The sequence below is a fragment of the Cydia amplana genome, chromosome 25 (genome assembly GCF_948474715.1).
Source record: "Cydia amplana chromosome 25, ilCydAmpl1.1, whole genome shotgun sequence".
Taxonomy (NCBI): domain Eukaryota; kingdom Metazoa; phylum Arthropoda; class Insecta; order Lepidoptera; family Tortricidae; genus Cydia; species Cydia amplana.
Genome location: NC_086093.1, coordinates 1,784,025 through 1,805,305, shown reverse-complemented (window position 1 = coordinate 1,805,305; position 21,281 = coordinate 1,784,025). Strand labels below are relative to the sequence as shown.

General features: G+C 37.1%; 1 protein-coding gene across 1 annotated transcript; it reads right to left on the bottom strand.

Moving 5' to 3' along the window:
- Window positions 1–7,240: 7,240 nt before the first annotated feature.
- LOC134659539 (uncharacterized) lies at window positions 7,241–16,835 on the bottom strand. Its single transcript, XM_063515204.1, has 3 exons — window positions 16,809–16,835; window positions 9,005–9,095; window positions 7,241–7,589 (listed from the first exon to the last, which is right to left on the bottom strand). Exons 1-3 carry the CDS (start codon window positions 16,825–16,827, stop codon window positions 7,250–7,252), a joined length of 450 nt encoding a protein of 149 aa, XP_063371274.1. The 5' UTR covers window positions 16,828–16,835; the 3' UTR covers window positions 7,241–7,249.
- Between the last annotated feature and the right edge of the window lie 4,446 nt (window positions 16,836–21,281).

Here is a 21,281-nt window from a genome sequence, read left to right as displayed (position 1 = left end):
CCGTGCTGAGCCCGCAGTCCGTTGGTTGGTCGGACGGTATCGGCCTGTCAGTTGTTCGGAACTGTCAACTTTTTGTTCTAACTGTCAGGCCGATACCGTCCGGTGGACTGGTAATCAGTGGGCCCCTTAAGGCTTCGATATACCTACATAAAGATATTCTATATCTCATGGCCGCATCGTCCACATTGTAAAGTAATAATGTAGGTGCCTTATTGTAAATTTGTAAATATATAAGGTCCACCTGTGGTCAAAGGTAATATTATTCTGGCCGTTTTCCTCAAGTCATTTCTTGACCTCTCGATAAGTGTTATTTTATTTGATATTGTGGCAAGGTTGCAATGAGCATATATACTGGATCAACCAAATCTTGTCAGTAGTAAAAGGCGGCAAATTTGAAAAATCGCGGGTTAGCAACACTGTGTTCGAATAATTCCAAAATCGCGTGTCATCTGTGTGTTATCTGTGGAATGTGGATCGTGAATGACAGCCATCATCTTATTGTTTACATTCTGAATCGTTTCTATTTCAAGAGAAATTTCTGCTGTCACCATTAAATACCAAGATTATGCATGACCTCAAGCAAAGCTAAGGTGCCTACAATGTACAATCATACTCGTTGACGGTAAACATTACTAAAATTTGAGGTTATGATAATTCACCCGAACTGACGTATGAAAGGCGGAAAATAAACACGTTTTGTTCGATGTACATTTCTGCTTTTCCTAGCGCAATTCTGCTCTTTGAGTGTTACGTGGTGTTACCCTACTTTAATTTGCAGTACATTGCTACTGACAAGATTTGCTTGACGCACTATAGGTACATACATATAAAGAGCATTGAACATTATTACTACCAAAGATATAGTTTGTCAAAGGACTGTCTCACTTCAAACATAGACAGAGAGAATCATACTACCTTTGTCTTACACTAGTACTAGCACCCAAAATAAAAGAATGAGTATAGTTTTCCTGGTTCTTACTGACTGACAAATTTGGTTTGACCAACTATACTTATTCTGGTTATATTTATATCAGAACCTCCTCCTCTATTACTTTATAAAGAAAAGTAAGAAAAGTGTTTTTGACATACATAGAAGGTAGGATTAGTAGGACCTTCTATGGTTTTTGACATAGATTTATGTTTTTGACGTACTTGACGTTGACACAGAAGTCATCGTACTGTTTGGTTGCTTCATTACCTTAATTGATTTCTCTTTTAATTAGATATCCGTAATGGAATAAACAAACATACGAGAAAACCACTCCATACTGTCATGTAAGGTTAAGCTATTTTATGTTTAATTAGCGACCCGCCCCGGGTCGCACGGGTTAACAAATTATACATAAACCTTCCTCTTGAATCACTCTATCTATTAAATATACCGCATCAAAATCCGTTGCGTAGTTTTAAAGATTTAAGCATACCACAGAATTGGTCTGTGAAGCATACATAGGGACAGACAGACAGCGGGAAGCGACTTTGCTTTATACTATGTAGTGAAGATGTATTAGTTCCAACCATGGTTCCAACCTATACAGATACTTACATTAATAAAAGGTCATAAGGTATGTTCAAATTTTCAGGCCTGCGATCAATAGCAACATGGATCCTAAATGAAACCAAACCCATGGTGACCCTAACTGCCTCGGCCTAAAAGGTACCAGCTTTCGCCTCAACCCTGTGTAACTATATTTAAACACAGAACAATAATATAGGAAATAACACTAAAAGTGGTAGGTGAGTATTTTACGTCACCCTAGGCCCGTAAGTGGGTTTTTATCCCCGCTACGCGAGGAGAAAATCTCACTTCCTGGCCAAGGCAAGACGTAAAACTTTAGACAAACCACGGGCGGTAACTCGTAAAGCCCCAGATCGCATATTTATGGCCCTCGCCTTCGGTTCGGGCCACAAACACCTGCGATCTGGAGCATTCACGAATTTACCTCCCTTAAAACACTTCATTTAAATCGGGAAATAGTAATTATTGCTAGAGCTGGTGTGGTGAATGATTAGTAATATAAAGTGCAGGTATAGGTACTTATCGAATTACATGTCTTAAAATATACTCTGCCTTGGGAGTCACCTATGACTTCGTGCCTGTCGCCGTCGAGACAGCCGGGTCCTGGGGCACAGAGTTAATAAGTAATAGTATTATCATACAGAACGGACACGCACCGCCCCGCCCCGACTCGGATTACCTCGCCCCGCGACTGGCCGCGACATGAACGTGTGCGTAAGTCGCTCTACTGAGAGCATGCCAGAAGTCCGTCAGATACACAATGACGCGTGTACAGACGTGCCGCGCACACATATAAACGCAAATCATTTTTGATGTATGGCGTGTCCGCCCTGTGCCTGGGGACAGGAGGCGCGTGAGCTCTTCCGAGAGCTTGGCAAGATAAAGATAAGATAAAAGATAGTTTATTAAAGTAGGCACAATTACAATGCGCTTATGAACGTCAAATAAAGTTACACCGGCTCCAACCCTACACCTCTGCCCCGAGAAGATTTAAATCCCCCCTCAATTGGAGGAGGGTATCCCAATATGGGACCGGCCAACGACCAAGCGCTTCAGGGAGAAGGGGAATGACCCCCGTTCTGAGTCATGGCTTGTCCAACAGGTCTCCATCGCCATACAGCGGGGTAACGCGGCTATAGTTCGTTTTTTTTAGCATTAGAAAGAACTTGAAAGAAGGTAAGCGATTTTGACATGTCTTTTAATTGAAAAACACTTTTTTTAAATCAATAACTATTACTTATGAAAGCAGAAGACTATAAAAGATTGTATTAGATTCATAATTGTTACATATTTACCGTAACTTATTTTTAAAATGTGTTTTTCAATTATAAGACACATCAAGATTGTTTACCTTATTTCTAATGCAAAAAAAAACGAACTATAGTGTGGTGGGGACCTTTGGACGTGGCATGGCACAGAACGGGTTTTAGTTTCTTAAGTTTTTTACGTATTTAGACAAATAAATAAATAAAAATGTACTAAGTCTTTATACACACGCACGTGCCCTTAATTTCAGAAAAAAACATGTTAAAGTACAAAATAGACCCTATTTACCCAAAATCGACTCCAGTGTCAGCGACCCTATCATATTCCCACCCTGGAGTGACCCTGTCTGCTGTGAACCCAGTGTCGTATGGAAATATATCTCCTGAACATCTAGTAGAGTCAAATGCTGTGTATTTATTAAAGAAACATCAGGCAAATAAGAGAGATCTGTAATAAAAGCACTGTATTAAAAGGTATTTTTATTTATTAATAAAAATAAAATTTTTAGTGTTCCGTACCTCAAAAGGAAAAACGAAACTCTTATAGGATCACCTTGTTGTCCGTCTGTCTGTCTGTCAAGACCCTTTACCTCGGGAACACGTGGAGGTATCAAGTCTACAGTCCCTAAAAGCTGTGAAAAAATAAAACTTCAAAGTTAACGAAAAATAAAGATACAAACGGCCGTATAAAACGTTAATTTCAACACTCTCAAGGGAATCAAAATTAATAGGGTACCTACTTCCCGTTGACTTAATAGAAGGCACGTATTTAACCGGTCAACTAATTAATCGAATTTGGGTAGTTTAAAAAAATTGAAATGGCTACTAAAATTAATAGTTTGGCAACAAAAACGGAGCCTTAAAATATATCAATATGAGTTGCATTTTAATGCCGTTACAGCATTTGATTATTTTTAGGCAGGTACCAAGTATTTATTTGGCAACTGAATTAATACAATATTGGAGACCATTTATGAAGCACATATTAAAAAGAAAACGGCTATCTATTAATTAAAAAATGAAGTTGTGTTAAAATATTTTGTTTGGTCATTATACGGTCAGCCTAACACGCTCCTCCTCGCTTCGCTCGTCGTCGCACCTATCTGTTGACTCTAGCAGAACACAATGGTAACTATTGAAATTAGTAATTAAAAATTTAAAGATCTAATGGTATAATGGCCATTAGGCGTTTCATAATTATAAATTTCGACTATAAGTATATTGACCATTGCGTATTGGTAAATTAATTTGAGGTGTTTTGTGTAAAAAAGTGACCAATATTCATTAAATTTAACTGCTTTCGTGTTAAAATACTACCTAGCTGAAACGATATGCTCAGTTATGATTAGTCGATTACTTAGATGTGAACAACTAGATGACAACTAAATTTTATGATCGCTTTACAATATTAGTTGCCAATTTATTATTTTAGATGCCAACCTATCACTTTAAGTTCCCTATAATTTTTTTGGGTGGCTTGATTTTGCTGCCAGTTTTTTTAATAATATGATTCTTATATTTGAGGCTAATATATTTTTTTTGGCGCTAAAATATGAATGCAGAGCCAAATTATATTATTATATGCCCAATGAAAGTTCCTGTTTAATATTTTAGTTGCCCGGTTAATAATAAGCCTTAATAGAACAATGAAATCTGGCAAGTAATATCATCTTACACTACAAATACAGTGAAAAATGTAAAAAGTGTAAATTAATTTAAAAAAATAATTGTTTAATTTATACGGAACCCTCGGTGGGCAAGTCCGACTCGCACCTGGCTGGTTTGTTTTTTTTCGTTTTTCATGGCTCCAGGTAAGCGTAAAGTGCTTGCTACACCTTCCTAAATTTAAATAGTTATTTAAATGATAGCTAGCTCACACTAGAACGATCCGAGTCCGAGCCGAGGTGTCCGACATTTCTTTTTCTACAGAAAGCATCACGTGATCAGTGATCACTTATGACTCGTCATAGAAATCTAAGTATCGGAACCCTTTGGCCCGGACCCGGACCATTCTAGCGTTAGTCAATCTTTCTATTTAACCGTTTCGTTGCGTGTTCCATTTTGGAAAACTTGGCTGTGGCGGCGAACAATTATTTCTTGACACGACAGGCGTGCCTTACGCCATAGAATATGATGGCACGCCTGTCGTGTCATACGCCACACGTTAAAAACATTGAAGACACGCCTGTCGTGCCATCCGCACCGAATCGGTTAAACAATAGCATAGCATTTTGTATTTGTAATGCCAGCCATACTTTCGAAACCTCATGAACACCATTTCCATAATCGTAGCGAAGCCATTTCGATAATGAGCAACACTGTTAGTCCATTACTTCCATCGATAATGGTGGCGCCATCTCTGTTTAAGTATTATTAACACTTCCAGCGGGACTATAGTGTTAATGTACATAGGTACACTTCATATAAAATAAAACTGTATTGACCTTTGCGAAAACGCTTAACAAAAATCAATACAGCTTGAGAATTTCGACTTATTTTGCTTGCTTGCGAATTATGAACTTTGAACTCTTTGGACGGTTCATTATTTTGCTTCAATGAATGAATGAATGAATGAATGAATGAATGAATGTTTATTTGCATCAAACAAGCATAGGTACATATATGTATATAGGTATTACATTATTGTTTTTGAACGATCCTTGCTTGCGAATTATGTAGGTACTTTCAACCCTTTGGACGGCCTAAAGTCATTGCCCACAAGATCAAGAAAGCTTATTGATCGAGCGTTAGCGAAGCCCTCCGTTTCAGCTTGGACAAAAATGCTTTCGTATGTCCGTATGATCTCCTCTGCGGGTCGCAATTCTCAGCCGATGCTCGTGAAATTTTGTGAGCAGGTTCGATGATTACATAGATTTATGGGTGCATATAACTTACTCAAAAATATGTCCCATAGTTCTTAATTCGCTGACATAAGGGCTATGGGACATATTTTTGGGTATGATGTGTGCAGCCATATTTTAACACTTAACTGTACCTATGTAAGAATATTATTAAGAGTGAAAATAATTTGATATGCTATATGATGCTACATGATTTTAATCAGGCGTTCTGTTTTTCTTAATTCTCAATGTATGTCATTAAATTAAACTCTGACCAAAGACTAAAGAAAGGACAGTTAGCATAAAGCCCCGTCTCCATATCGCGCGGCAAACCATAGAACATTGGCTTGCGCGGCAGCCTCGCGTAATGGATACCGGGCTGCCGCGCGAGCCAACTCGATGCACCCGGTATCCATTACGCGCAGCTGCCGTGCGAGCCAATGTTCGATTCGATGGTTTGCCGCGCGATATGGAGACGGGGCTTAAGGTATTTCGTACATTGATCCGTCTGTTTCTATCTCTATCACACGCGTACAAATGGTCTCTCTGTGTGTCAGCGATAATAGCATATAGCATGTGATTTTCAATACATTGCGACATTTGCGATCGATTAAATTCGTTGCTCCTACTTAAGTATATAGTTTGACAAAGGACTGTCTCATTTCAAACATAAAGAGATTCATACTATCTTTGTCTTACACTAGTACTAGCACCCAAAATAACAGGATGAGTATAGTTTTCCTGGTTCTTACTGACTGACAAATTGGTTTGACCAACTATAGTTCGTTTTATTTAGTATTGAAAAATCAAAAAAGGTAAACAATCTTGACGTGTCTTTTTATTGAAAAACACTTTTGAAAAATAAGTCACGGCAAATGTATTAACAATTATGAATCATATACGATTATTTACATTCTTTTACTTTCATAAGTAATAGTTACTGAATTTAAAAAGCGTTTGTCAATTAAAAGACACGTCATGATCGCGTAGTCTTTTACTTTACTAATTCTAAAACAACGAACTATAGCCACCGATGATCTAAACTTGCATGCCATTTTTTATATACCCCCGCCGCAAAAGAGGGGTGTTACGAATTTGACGCCAATGTCTGTCTGTGTGTCTGTCTGTGGCATCGTAGCTCTACAACTAATATGGCGTCCCCGAACCCCGAACTAATATGGCGTCTAGTTAGTAAGAATAAAACACAAGGAATACAGCATTAATTAATTGTGTAACCTGCGTTTTATTTCAAGATATTACAAACTTTTTTACAAAGCGAGTATCCTTGCGGTGGTTCTTTGCTATCATTGATAAAAATCGATCCAACAGTTTGAAGAGTATCAGCTCTTTTCCAAAATGATGTAATGCATTTTTGGCATACCTAATTGCGTAGGGTTTTTTTATTTATTTAATAGCTAAGTACTAGCGATCCGCCCCGGCTTTGCACTGGTTAACAAATACAAACCTTCTTCAAGAATCACTCTATCGATAGGTGAAAAGCGCATGAAAATCCGTTCAGTAGTTTTTGAATTTATCGCAAGCAAACACACAAATAGACAGACGCGGCGGGGGACTTTGTTTTATAAGGTGTAGTGATTTGCAACAAGCTCAATAAAACAAAATAATCAAATCTTAGACCGTAATATATATTTATAAAAATGTTTCCTCCCATTTTCCTTCACATTTGACAGCAATACGTAATCGTAGTGCGTAAAATCATCATTCCCTTTGAAAATATTCAAAAAATCTGTCTTATTTTTTATCTTATCTTTCCTTTTCTGTGCAATTAGAAGTCCATTTACAATTAATTCGTGGAATGTTGGATTTTCAGTACTTGGCTGTGTTTTCACGATTATGTTTTCAGAACTTGGCTGCATTTCATGTTTATTTTCAGTATTCTGTTCCTTGGCACAGTTTTGGCATTTTTGAGCTTGATCGGCGTTTTCATGAAGTCTTGGAAGCGACCTGAAAAATAAATGTAATTATTAGTATATTAGTAAAAAGCGGTGGTGGCCGAGTAGATATGACGTCCGACTTTCAATCCGGAGGTCGCGGATTCAAATCCTGGCTCGTACCAATGAGTTTTTCGGAACTTATGTACGAAATATCATTTGATATTTACCACTAGCTTTTCGGTGAAGGAAAACATCGCGAGGAAACCTGCATACATCTGCGAGGAAATTCAAAGGTGTATGTGAAGTCCCCAATCCGCATTGGGCTAGCGTGGTGACTATCCCAAGACCTCTCGCGCGTGAGAGGAGGCCACTTGTGAATTGTGATCCCGACGCCACGTTGCACGCCCCGCCGAACGCTCCGCTTCGAGCGTCCACTCAGGCCTTACACTTACACTAGTACTAGCACCCGAGAGAAAAGGATGAGTAGGTATAGTTTTTAGGGTTCCGTACCCAAAGGGTAAAAACGGGACCCTATTACTAAGACTCCGCTGTCCGTCCGTCCGTCCGTCCGTCCGTCCGTCCGTCCGTCCGTCCGTCTGGCACCAGGCTGTATCTCACGAACCGTGATAGCTAGACAGTTGAAATTTTCACAGATGATGTATTTCTGTTGCCGCTATAACAACAAATACTAAAAACAGAATAAAATAAAGATTTAAGTGGGGCTCCCACACAACAAACGTGATTTTTGACCGAAGTTAAGCAACGTCGGGCGGGGTCAGTACTTGGATGGGTGACCGTTTTTAGGGTTCCGTAGCCAAATGGCAAAAAACGGAACCCTTATAGATTCGTCATGTCTGTCTGTCCGTCCGTATGTCACAGCCACTTTTCTCCGAAACTATAAGAACTATACTGTTGAAACTTGGTAAGTAGATGTATTCTGTGAACCGCATTAAGATTTTCACACAAAAATAGAAAAAAAAGACAATAAATTTTTGGGGTTCCCCATACTTCGAACTGAAACTCAAAAAATTTTTTTTCATCAAACCCATACGTGTGGGTTATCTATGGATAGGTCTTCAAAAATGATATTGAGGTTTCTAATATCATTTTTTTCTAAACTGAATAGTTTGCGCGAGAGACACTTCCAAAGTGGTAAAATGTGTGTCCCCCCCCCCTGTAACTTCTAAAATAAGAGAATGATAAAACTAAAAAAAATATATGATGTACATTACCATGTAAACTTCCACCGAAAATTGGTTTGAACGAGATCTAGTAAGTAGTTTTTTTTTATACGTCTTAAATCGCCTAAATACGGAACCCTTCATGGGCGAGTCCGACTCGCACTTGGCCGCTTTTTTGCTTGTTTTGCTCTATTTTTTGTTGATGGTGCGGAACCATCCGTGCGCGAGTCCGACTCGCACTTGGCCGGTTTTTTTATTTTTGTTCTTATTTACTGACAGTTTGGTTTGCCCAGCTATAATTTACCTTGACAACCTGAAGCTGGCATTGAACCTGCATACCCAACCATCGAACTCCGTGAACCAATCCTGCAGACCTTCTGGTGACGTCAGCATATCTGTCAAAAACAAAACAATATACATTTTTTATAAATCTGGCCCGCCCCGGCTTCGTACGAGTTAACACAATAGTACATTGGGCGTAAGTTAAATATTGCAAATGAGAGTAGGTAAGTTAAATCGCGACGGCTTACCGGAGCGATTTATAGACTCAAGTTTGCAATATTTTTACGCCCCGAGTTACACACAATGTTTTTCATCACACTTGCGATACAAAAATGAAGTATAAAGACAAAAAACGGTTAATTATGGTACTAGAAACTTCATTACTCCCTAGGGAAAACGCTTTTTCTATTACTCCCGCTAAGCCTGCGCGCAATTCCACATTTACTGAGCGAGTGTGATGAAAAAAACCTTTCTCAACAATCACTATTGATAGGTAAAACTGTATGAATCCCTTCAGTATTTTATGTGTTTATCGTGAACATACAGACAGACAGACGCGGCGGGGGATTTTGTTTTATAAGGTGTAGGTAGGGTTTATAGGAAGATTAATCATTAAATATCCTATACATAATTTTACACAGATCGATCTAGTCCCACAATAAGCTCAATAATGCTTGTGTTGTGGGTACTAGACGACGATTTAATATATTATATTGTTATATTTAAATACTTGTTTATTTACTTAGACAACATTTACCTATTTGTGATGAACATACAGATGATAAATACGAGTATTTACAATATTTATAATGCCTTTATTAACCTTTTGGACGCCAATGACCGATATATCCGCACCGTAGGTTCAACGCCAAAGTTCGATTACTCGGTCACATATCACAGAGCAACGTAGACCTACGTGCATATGCATAAAGTTCAATTTCAGTTTTGACACTTCGGTGACGTGGCGTCAGCGTGACAGCTTTTGTGTTTGACACGGCGTCGAAAAGGTTAAGGCATGCTTTTTAGGGTTCCGTACCCAAAGGGTAAAAACGGGACCCTATTACTAAGACTCCGTTGTCCGTCCGTCCGTCCGTCTGTCACCAGGCTGTATCTCACGAACCGTGATAGCCAGACAGTTGAAATTTTCACAGATGATGTATTCTGTTGCCGCTATAACAACAAATATTAAAAACAGAATAAAATAAAGATTTAAGTGGGGCTCCCATACAACAAACGTGATTTTTGACCGAAGTTAAGCAACGTTGGGCGGAGTCAGTACTTGGATGGGTGACCGTTTTTTTGCTTGTTTTGCTCTATTGTTTGTTGATGGTGCGGAACCCTCCGTGCGCGAGTCCGACTCGCACTTGGCCGGTTTTTTTAAGGGCAAAATCATATTGAATTAATGTCCATGGACACTATGCAAGCTGCTGAGGTGAAAACAATAGGTACTTACTTTATTGCAACATGAATATATCCTTATCTCAAACGTGATTATAACAAATCTTTAAATCATCACAAATGTAATAAAGATAAAGAAAGATTATAACAAAAATGCGATTGCGAAAGTTCATTACTTATACTTGGAAACGAAAAAGTCATTAGGAAAGGTCTTTTAGGACTATTTTGTAGCAGCACGGGCCGGTGCCCCATTTGGTCTTTTCGCCGTCATTGACTTGATATAAAGTCAGTACATTTCGTGCCCCAGACGCCAAGACTTCATATCAAGTCGTGGTTTTGGTCAGGTTTGTTTACATGCAATTTTTGACGTGGCTTTGATGACACATTAGGTACTTCATTGACGTGGCGGCGAAAAGGTTATAAATCCATTATGTGTATTTTATTTTATTTATTTATTTCATAAGACACACCAATTACAGTACATACCTAATAACTATGTTATATAATAACATAACTATATTTTATAATAACTATGTATGCTAGTTTTAAGGTACATGTTTATGTATGGGCCACTAGTGCCTGAAATAAACTTTCATTCATTCATTCATACACAAAGTAAGTAAAGTTAATTACATAAGTATGTACAGTAGACATGTATAATATATATGCACGGTGCGTAACAACATTCAAGTAGTTCGAGGCTTTTACACTACTTTACTACTCTTAACTATAGGTAACTATACAAGTATACATTAATAGATTAAGTTCAATAGCACATTACATACTAGGTATGGAGGTGAATTCGTAAATGCTTCAGATCGCAGGTGTTATATGCGATCTGGGGCTTTATGTTTTTTTTTTATAACTAAACTTAAAATTACAAAAGTATCGGTAAACCAGTAAGGTAATGTCTCGATACTTAATTAATTTGACTTAATTAACTTTTAATTACGAATCGCCCGTGGTTTGTATAAAATTTTACGTCTTGCCTTGGCCAGGAAGTGAGATTTCCTTCTCGCGTAGCGGGAACAAAGTCCCACTTACGAGCCTAGGGTGACGTAAAAAATATTACCCTCCTTCGACCGTATGGTAAAAATAATAATGAACCTATTTAACATTCAACAAAGATACATTCGTATACAATAACGGGTTTGTTGTTAATTGTTTAATATAAACAAAAGCAGCGTCATTCATATTTATTCGTCGATACAAAAACAATGATACATATGTGACGTTATCTATGAAAAGGGACCTTATTGTCGATGGCGATTACGCCATTATTAACGATGCTCCGATATAAATACAATGCCGCGCGACGCTGTGCGGCGTAAGCGCCATCGACAATAAGGTCCCTTTTCATAGATAATGCCCCACATAGTTTGATAACGTTGTTTTTTCTTTGTCGTCAGAGAGATATAAAAATATACCTACTAGTTGTGTAATAAGTAGGTAAATATAATTATTGTAATCAATCATTATCATAATCAGTTGCGATGCAAATAATTAAGTAAATAATCTATTGTACAGTCGCTATCAGACAAACTTAGCTACTTTATTTAGCTGCTTACATATTGTTTGAGAATGTTTATGTATATACGACATACGGTTAAATAAATAAGACAAACTGGAGCGGCTGAGGTCCTCATAAATATGTCAACACAGCAACACACACTCTAACGCCTTGACAATAGAGGCGTGTTCAGATATTTGTGGGCACCTTGGCAGTTTCGATATATCTGGCGACAGGATGGCGACTCTATAACTTTCGACGACAGGTCTGGCTTAGTCGGTAGTGACACTGCCTATGTTCTGGGTTCGAATCCCGGTAAGGGAATTTATTTGTGTGATGAACACAGATATATATGTTCCTGAGTCTTGGGTGTTTTTCTATGTATTTGTATATACATAATATATACATCGTTGTCTGAGTACCTAGAATACAAGCCTTCTTAAGCTAGTAAGCTTAAGAAGGCTTGTGTTCTTGACTGAGCTTGACTTGGCTTGTGTTCTGAGCAGTAGCTCGGATTAGTCAATTTGTGTAATGTCCTATAATGTTTATTTATTTCTGAATAAACTCGTGATATTTAACTGAGGTTACTGAGGTCACAAACAAGTGCTTTAGCAGGGTCATATTTAATTAAAATCCGCAAGTCTGCTCTTAAAAATGCTACCCATTTCCTGTTTCCATTTAAGGCGCTGGAAATGAATGTCTTGGATTAAGTATGAGGTTTTTTATGATATTATAGTACCTATTTTATGCAACCATTGTTTAAGAGAGGTCGAAAAAGGCGAGTGGCGTGAGTAACAATTTGAGGCGTAGCCGAAAATTGATAATAAAGACGCCACGAGTATTTTTTAACTTTAACTCGGTTATTAAACAACGTTGCATACAATACTTTTTCTACGACCAAGCACTTACTTTGAGATAAAATTGTAAATTTAACAAATATTTTTCATTCAAGAAGTAGCAAAAATGGAGGGTGCGAGCGGAAAAAGAATGCGAGATAATTTAAAAAAAAGCATGTCTATGGTTCATTTATTTGTCAGAGATGACATTTAAAACAAGGTTGGCAACAATGTATTTCATTCAATATTTTTTAAGTGGTCATTACACGAAGCATCGTAAAAGCGCCAAAAAGATACTGCGTGTATGCACAAATGCTTTTTTGGGGAATAGACTAAAGACTTGTCTTAACAACTATAAGGTAGGGTTTTAAAGGTGTGTGCAAGACCTTTTAAATGACAAATAAAAGTATGGGAGTAGAAAAAATATATTATATGTCTTGCTTAAAAAAGCTTTATTGTTTTTTATTTAAGTATAGTTTATTTTATTAAAAACTTATCCTTTAAGACGTCGACCGTTCAGTGGCTCATTGGGAATCTGGGGGAATTATGTTTTCTAATAAACCAATTAATTTCTGTATAAATGAGGTATAATTATTTTTACTATTGTTGTCCCACTAATTCCCCAACTTTTGGTCTTTGTCAGGTTTTTTTTTCAACTAAACGGAAAATGGCGGCCACATTTTTATTAATTTAGTTGGTAAAGTAAAAAATAATCAATCTATCGTTATAGGGACTCCCTACAGTCCCTTAGTATCATTTTAAATTTTCGGCCCCAAAAATTCGATGTTTGAGAATTTAATTCAAATTAGACACACAGTGAAAGTCAAAAAATGATTCGGCACTTTAACCGAATTCAGCCGAACATTAGAAAACTTGCCGAACGCCTAATAATTACCGAACATTCGGCCCATTTCTAGTTAAAATAAACGTATAAGGTGACGTTATAGAATTACGGAATAAGAGTTGACTTTTAACTCGTTTATAAACTGGTTGTTTAATAAATCTGTACAAGGTCTGCGTGTTGCAACTTTGCTATCTTACAAACATATCTAAAGATCAAACTGTCATAATAGAAACTGGTATTTAACCGTAACTATTCTTTGACTAGCTTTTGCCCGCGACTTCGTCTGCGTGGAGTTAGTAATTTGGGTATCTTATATATTTTTACCCAATCTGCTTTTTAACGATTCCCCATACAAACTTCCACCCCCCTTTTCACCCCCTTAAAGGGAGATTTTTGGGATAAAAACTACCCTACGTCATTCCCCGGGACTCAAACTATCTCCATTCCAAATTCCAACTAAATCGGTTCAGCGGTTATTGATTGCCCATACAAATTTCCACCCCCTTTTCACCCCCTTAAGGGGTGAGTTCTGAGATAAAAAGTATCCTATGTCCTTCCCCGGGACTCAAACTATCTTCATACCAAATTTCAACTAAATCTGTTCAGCGGTTTAAGCGTGAAGAGGTAACAGACAGACAGACAGACACACTTTCGCATTTATAATATTAGTATGGATTAGAGAAACTATTAAGATGGTAGAGGAGTCTCCATACATTATAAACGTACAAGAGAGGACTGGACAAAGTCCCAATACAGCCGATTTTATCCCTGTACTTGTAGTGTAAGACAATATTTAACTTGCCAAATTTCATAGTTCGAATTATTATTTATAATTTATTATTTGAGGTACGGAACCCTAAAGACTTGAAGGGATGCGGCATTCGCACTGTTTCCCCTCTGCCTAGGTACAAGATCAACTGATCTAGCGCGGGTAATAAAACTAGTTGCGCTCGGATTTTTAACTAGACCGAGTCCAGACGCGCGAGTGAACACAGCAGCAGAAAAAATGCCTAATTGCTCGGTTTTTTGTTGTAAAAAGAGATCGGGGACATCAAATTTACAAAAAGAAGGTGTTATATTTCACACGTAATATTTTTTTTATATGCCATACGTTTAATTATATTTAAACACAATTATTATATTTTAGTCTCATGTAATTGCTGGATTTATCGATTTTTCTCGCCCAGTACAAATTGCGGATCGGTCGAGCAAGAAATCCGACTTCTCATCTCTTGACGAAAATGTGTTAGTGTGCGTGTTGTGACACTTGTGACTCGTCCGTACACAAAAACAGATCGAGGTGTGCAAGATTTGTCTGTGTAGGGTATCATTTTCTATGTATTTGTGTCGTCATTACAGATTGGATTTTGTATGCAAGTGTGTGAGAAGTGCGACTGTGTGCACGTTCCCCCCCGCGAAAAATGGCAGAATGATTTGAATGTCAAGATATCGCTTGGGCCTATCCCTTCCGACCTGTCGGAAGCCCGTGTTGATCGAAGCTTGACATTGATTAATCCATTTTTGCCTATATTTGGGTTAATCAACTTTTTCTTGTCACACGTTGCTATGGTTACGGTCTCCTGAGTCACTCTTAAAATTCTAGGTTTTTCGTGTTTAAATGAACCAAACTTGCATTTTATGGTAGTTATAAGACCTTCCCATAATGGGACATCTACTGAGCGTGTTAGTAGAATATGGTACAGCAGTTCTTCTAACAATCTATGCTACTATTGTCTCGTCGCTGATGCGACAGAATAACAACAAGAAACAGTTGATTGACCCATTTATATTATTTTATGCTTTTGTATAAATATTGCCTGTTTTTACAATATTTACTGCATGCAGACGGAATGCACGGAAATCTTTTATTTTGTAACACCTTCTCATAACTGCATGTGTTCTATGCATATAAATTCTTTGAATCTAAAAAAGTGCTTCTCGAACATTGTCGGTATGGAACCCCAAAAACCGACAGCATTTGTAGGACAAAGTCTCAAAACACGATGACGTCAAAAGTCATTGACGCTATGGTTTTTTTTTTAATTGCGTCGGTGCCCTCAGATAGAGTCAACAAGATTTGTATACAGGGTGATTCAAGAGACGTGAGCAGGATCAAGCCTAGGCATACAGTAAGTTATAAACAACTGTTTCGGACCAGTATTTATGAGATTAACTTTAATTTATTTTAATACTGTTAAAAAAAATTTTTAATTTATTTACGACATTTATGGTCACCCTCTTTGTTTAATCCAAAACAAGTGCCAAATTGAATGTCATCGGAGTCTGGTTACTTTTGAAAAATCGTATATCACTCAAGTGTGACATTTTATTTTCTTCATATTCAAAGTGCTGTCATAACGGTTAAAAAGGTTTTATCTTTGTTAATTAAATGTTGTAGGGTATCCATGATTGTAGATAATGAAATTTGTCGTTACCAAAAAGTATAATAACAGAAAAAAAGCGTGATTGTTTTACTTAAATTTTGTGGTGAACGATTCTTTTACATTTACTGATTGTGTAGGCTTAGTCCTGCTCACGTCTCATGAATCACCCTGTATAGCCGACTGACAAGTTAAAGTTTGTTTGCTTGTCAATAAAAACACATTCATGTAATTGAAAAAAAAAAGTTAAAGTCAATGTTATGTAGTGATTATCCTCCTAAGTCCTGATGTCCATTTAAAAGGACAAAATATTCGATTTTCGCGGTTATAGCCCTGTATCATGCATCATCTTCCTCGCGTTATCCCGGCTTTTGGCCACGGCTCATGGGGGCCTGGGGTCCGCTTGGCAAGTAATCCCAAGAATTCGCGTAGGCACTTGTTTTACGAAAGCGACTGCCCAACCCAGAGGGTAAACTAGGCCTTATTAGGATTATCCGGTTTCCTCACGACTCACTTTACATATATTATGTATATGTATTATGTAGGTAAATAAACAGTTTCACATAATAGTTTGTGATGACCGGTCTGGCCTAGTGGGTAGTGTCCCTGCCTGTGAAGCCGAGGTCCTAGGTTCGATTCCCGGTAAGGGCATTTATTTGTGTGATGAACACAAATATTTGTTCCTGAGTCATGGGTGTTTTCTATGTATGTATGTATTTATCTATATAAGTAGGTATATCGTCGCCTAGCACCCATAGTACAAGCTTTGCTTAGTTTGGGGCCAGGTTGATCAGTGTAAGATGTCCCCTAATATATTTATTTATAATTATAAATATTTATAAATTAAAAAAACTTACTGCAAATGTCCAAGTCCATTTCACGAATCCCAACAATGAATATCGGTATTATTGTTAATAATTGTTATGACAATATCGGTGCGAGTTCGTGTTCCTCAAGATATAAACAAACTGAGCGCACGATAGCGAGAGTTCAACGATTAATCGGTAGTGATGTCACCGATATTATCGATAATAATAAACATAATGATGTGCGCGATTTTATAATTAGGTATTTTTTAAATATGTACCTACAGCCGACGTCAAAGATAGGTTTATATTTTTCGCCTTATTAAAAAGGAGTTAAGGTGCAAAAAAATAAACATCTTTGACGTCGACTGTACCTAAAGTTTTCTGGTAAAAAAGAAAACGATGATTGGAATATTTATATGAAATAATCTGACATCCAGTCATCCAACAGTAAAACGTAAAGTAATAAAATATACCAAGTTAAACTAGTCCATTGATTTACAATAAATTCCAATTTTTTACACACTAGTCACCCGCCCCGGAATCGCACGGGTTAACAAATTATACATCTTAATACTCACATGACATTGACAACATTAATAACTTAAAATTGTACGCCGTTTCTACACACGTATATCGCCTATGGTTCAGGGGATAATGAATACAAGTACAATGAGAATCCATCGATTATTTCGCCGGCTGAGAATACGTTTGTGCCATATCTATTTTTGAGCAAAATCATTTTTTAATGATTTCTAAAATAACAAAAAATATGCTATAATTGACACTAATCGGTTTTTGAAAAAACATATCTTTCAAAAAAATTGTGCCATATCCGCATTTTACTATAGGATAATTACACTCTATTAACAGAAAATTATCACAAAAATGTGACATATCCAAAACTTTTGTGTCATATCATACATTGTACGTTTAACATTTACTCATCAAAAACGGATATGGCAATAATAAAAGTGCTTTTATTTCATGATTACCACTATATTCACAATATTTGTTTAGTACTATAAATAGTAAACATATGTGCCTAAATGATAAATAAGTTCAATATTTCCTAAATGTAAAACTTTTCGAGAAATGTATTTTTTTGCTTCTTTTCGCTCTCCTAAACCAATGTAAGTGGCGTATGGCACAAACGTATTCTCACCCAGCGATTTATCGACAACATGTGCAGCCCTAGCTCTCGTAACAGCCGTGTTGTAGTTGCGTGCGATCATGATCGACTCCCGCGCTGCCGTCAAACAGCAAAACGCTACAAGTAAAAAAATATATAAAAATGCAATTAAGGACCAAATACATTTCTTATTTAATGAATGATTTATGTTGTTTTAAGTTATAATTTCTTTTATATATATATTTCATAAAACATTCGTTGGGTCCTTGCTTAAATTGTATTGCCCCCTAGTTTATATTTTCTTAGTTTATATTACTAAACCCACTACACTACACTAACTTACAAACTTATGCTACAGGTAAACAATTTGGCCTAAATCTCCGTCAACGGGCAGGGTGCCCAGAAGGCTGGCCGCATTTCCTCGCTGTATAGCTCAATATTAATTCGCTGTGCGAAATAGTGGCCAGCCCTTTGGTCGCCCGAGGCCTCTGTGTAGGTTATTATTATTATCGATTAGGTCCAATACAGCAAATATTGCCATCATATATAACTTATATAAGCCTTTCGGAAGCCCTAACCCACCCAAGACATTGAATTATTCCACTTTAAATTTGTTTTACAGTAGGTACATATGGTGCTACTTTCCCGAACTAGTGCGGGAAATATCATACTTTCCGTGCGTATGCCGAAAGTTTCAAGTGCCATATGTACTGTAAAACGTTGTACGATACACGTGCGAATTTCCTCTTTTCCGCACTTGTATCGTAAATAACCATTTAAGCTTAATACCATCGTTCACAGACGTTTCTTACAAAATAAATTACATACTAATTAGAGTAATTTTTACCGTGGACCTGCCAATTTACACCAAATCAAATAATGACCCAAATACAGTTAGAGTAATTGCTAAATTAGGTACTTATTTTAAAGTTGCAAAGAAGGAAATTCCGTCCTTATGCTATTAATTATAGACTGCGAAATAATTACGTGGTTAATAAATGTTATTTACGATAATTACCTACCTTAAGTAGTTATGTTGTGAATAAAACAAAAGACTTGCCTTAAAGGTTAGGCTAATCTAACCTTTATGGCAATTATTTTGTTATACATATTATGCAAAATGGTTTTATGTTAGTAATGTTAGTGCATATGGGTATGTTAGGTATTCGTTTTATTTGATGTAGGCTAGCTAGCGGTATGAATGTGTGAATTTCAATCCAGAGGTCGCGGGTTCAAACCTCGGTTCGTACCAATGAGTTTTTCGGATCTTATGTACGAAATATCATTTGATATTTACCAGTTGCTTTTTGGTAAAGGAAAACATCGTGAGGAAACCGGACTAATCCCAACAAGTCCTAGTTCCCCCTCTGCGTCAGATGGCAGTCGCTTTCGTAAAAACTAGTGCCTACGTCAATTCTTGCGATTAGTTGTTAAGCGGACCCCTGGCTCCCATGAGCCGTGGCAAAACACTAGCTCTAAGTAAACTTTTGTTACTAACAAGTATTGGACATATGTTTCAAAATAAATTATTTGAATTGAATTGAAAATGCCGGAATAACGCAGTTTCGTACAAAAAAACTAGAAAAACCACATATGTAAGTTACATCATTTTGCTATTTGACCGTAGCCGCTTGCGCATTTGCGCAACGAACACAGCTGAGAACAGCTCGGGCACTCTCTCTAAGCGTTAACAACCTATTAGCCTAGTCGGTAGTGACCCTGCCTACGAATCTGGAGGTCCCGGGTTCGAATCCTGGTAAGGGCATTTATTTGTGTGTTTATCACAAAAATGTGTTCCTGAGCCATGGGTGTTTTCTATGTATATAAGTAAGTATGTATTTATCTATATAAACATGTATATCGTCGCCGTCGTCGTGTAACTATATCGTGCATCAGCGCCGGTGCTAGACCGCGCGGGAGTGACAGTTCCTATCGAAAAGTTTGTTATGCAGTTGTTTTTAAATCCCCATACAAAATTCCATCTCTTTAAGGGCTGATTTCTGGCATAAAAACTGTCCTATGTCTTTTTTTGGGACTTAAACAATCTTTATACCAAATTTCATCTACTTAAATCGGTTCAGCGGCTTAAGCGTGAAGAGGTAACAGACAGACTTCCTTTTATAATATGAGTATGGATAATTTATTTATTTAATATCAATCGATAATTGGGAAGTCACTATAACAATGTAAAATTTGTATTACCTATAGGTATTTACGTTTAAGATGTAAACAAAGAGTAATTAACATGTTAAACAATCATTTAAGAAACCAATTAGCAGGTTCAAATAAAAATAATTAAATTCCGTATTTGAAATTCTAATTATAATAAAATATATTTGTTATTTTTGTGTCGGCGCCTGATAAGGGCTGTATTGTTTAGTATGTTTAAAAATAAATTGTTTGAGTAATTACTTCAGAGCCTGTATAGTACAGCTTGAGTCACTGGGGATGCGGAAAAACTTACATGCACTGGTTCTGCGTTTTCCTCCTTATAGAGTCTCCAGTCTCCACTGATTCGGCGGCACTTTATTTTGTTGTATGTATACTTAATTATAGGGATCCCTTTGGTTTCATTTTCTTCAACACACAATATATCGAATCGAGTTTTATTTTACATGTATTGATGTGACATGTGACATTTTTTCTCTTTTTATTATCGCCTTGCCGTCTATATTGAAAACCCGACAAGGAGGTCAGAATTCATAGGTTAAGTATTTAATACGTGGCGCAAACATTCCCCCGGCCTTGAAAGGAATAGCTTTCAAAAAGTTATTTAAAATAAATCATTTACTACATAATAGCATCCTTATTGCTCAGAGAAAACTAAATTGACATAAACATATGAAGCCTCCATAACTTGAGAGAGATAACTAAATACTAATAGAAATATGAAATTATATTATTGAGAAGGCAAAGGACATAATTTGACCAAAGGTCTTTTAAGTGTGCCTGATTTTGTTTTAACCAAAGCAACTCTGGCAATACCGTCCTTGCCTGGAAAGAGTTGAGTTATAAGACCTAACGGCCAATGTAGAGGCATAACATTATCTTGAAGGATGACTACAACAGTTCCTTCCTTAATAGGCTGAGAAGGAGTATTCCATTTTTGTCTGGTTTGCAACGTGTGCAAATACTCATCGCGCCACCTCTTCCAAAATGATTGCGTTAAGCGATCTAATAATTGATATCTTTGCAAAAGATGATCAGATGTTACCTCCGCAACAGACGCAGCTGGAAGATATTTCAATGGAGTAACATTAAGAAAATGAGCTGGCGTCAATGCGGAAGGTTCAGCTGGATCAGAGCTTAACACGGATAGCGGTCTAGAATTTAATAAAGCCTCAATTTCACATAGAATTGTCATTAATTCCTGAAATGACAAGATTTGTTTA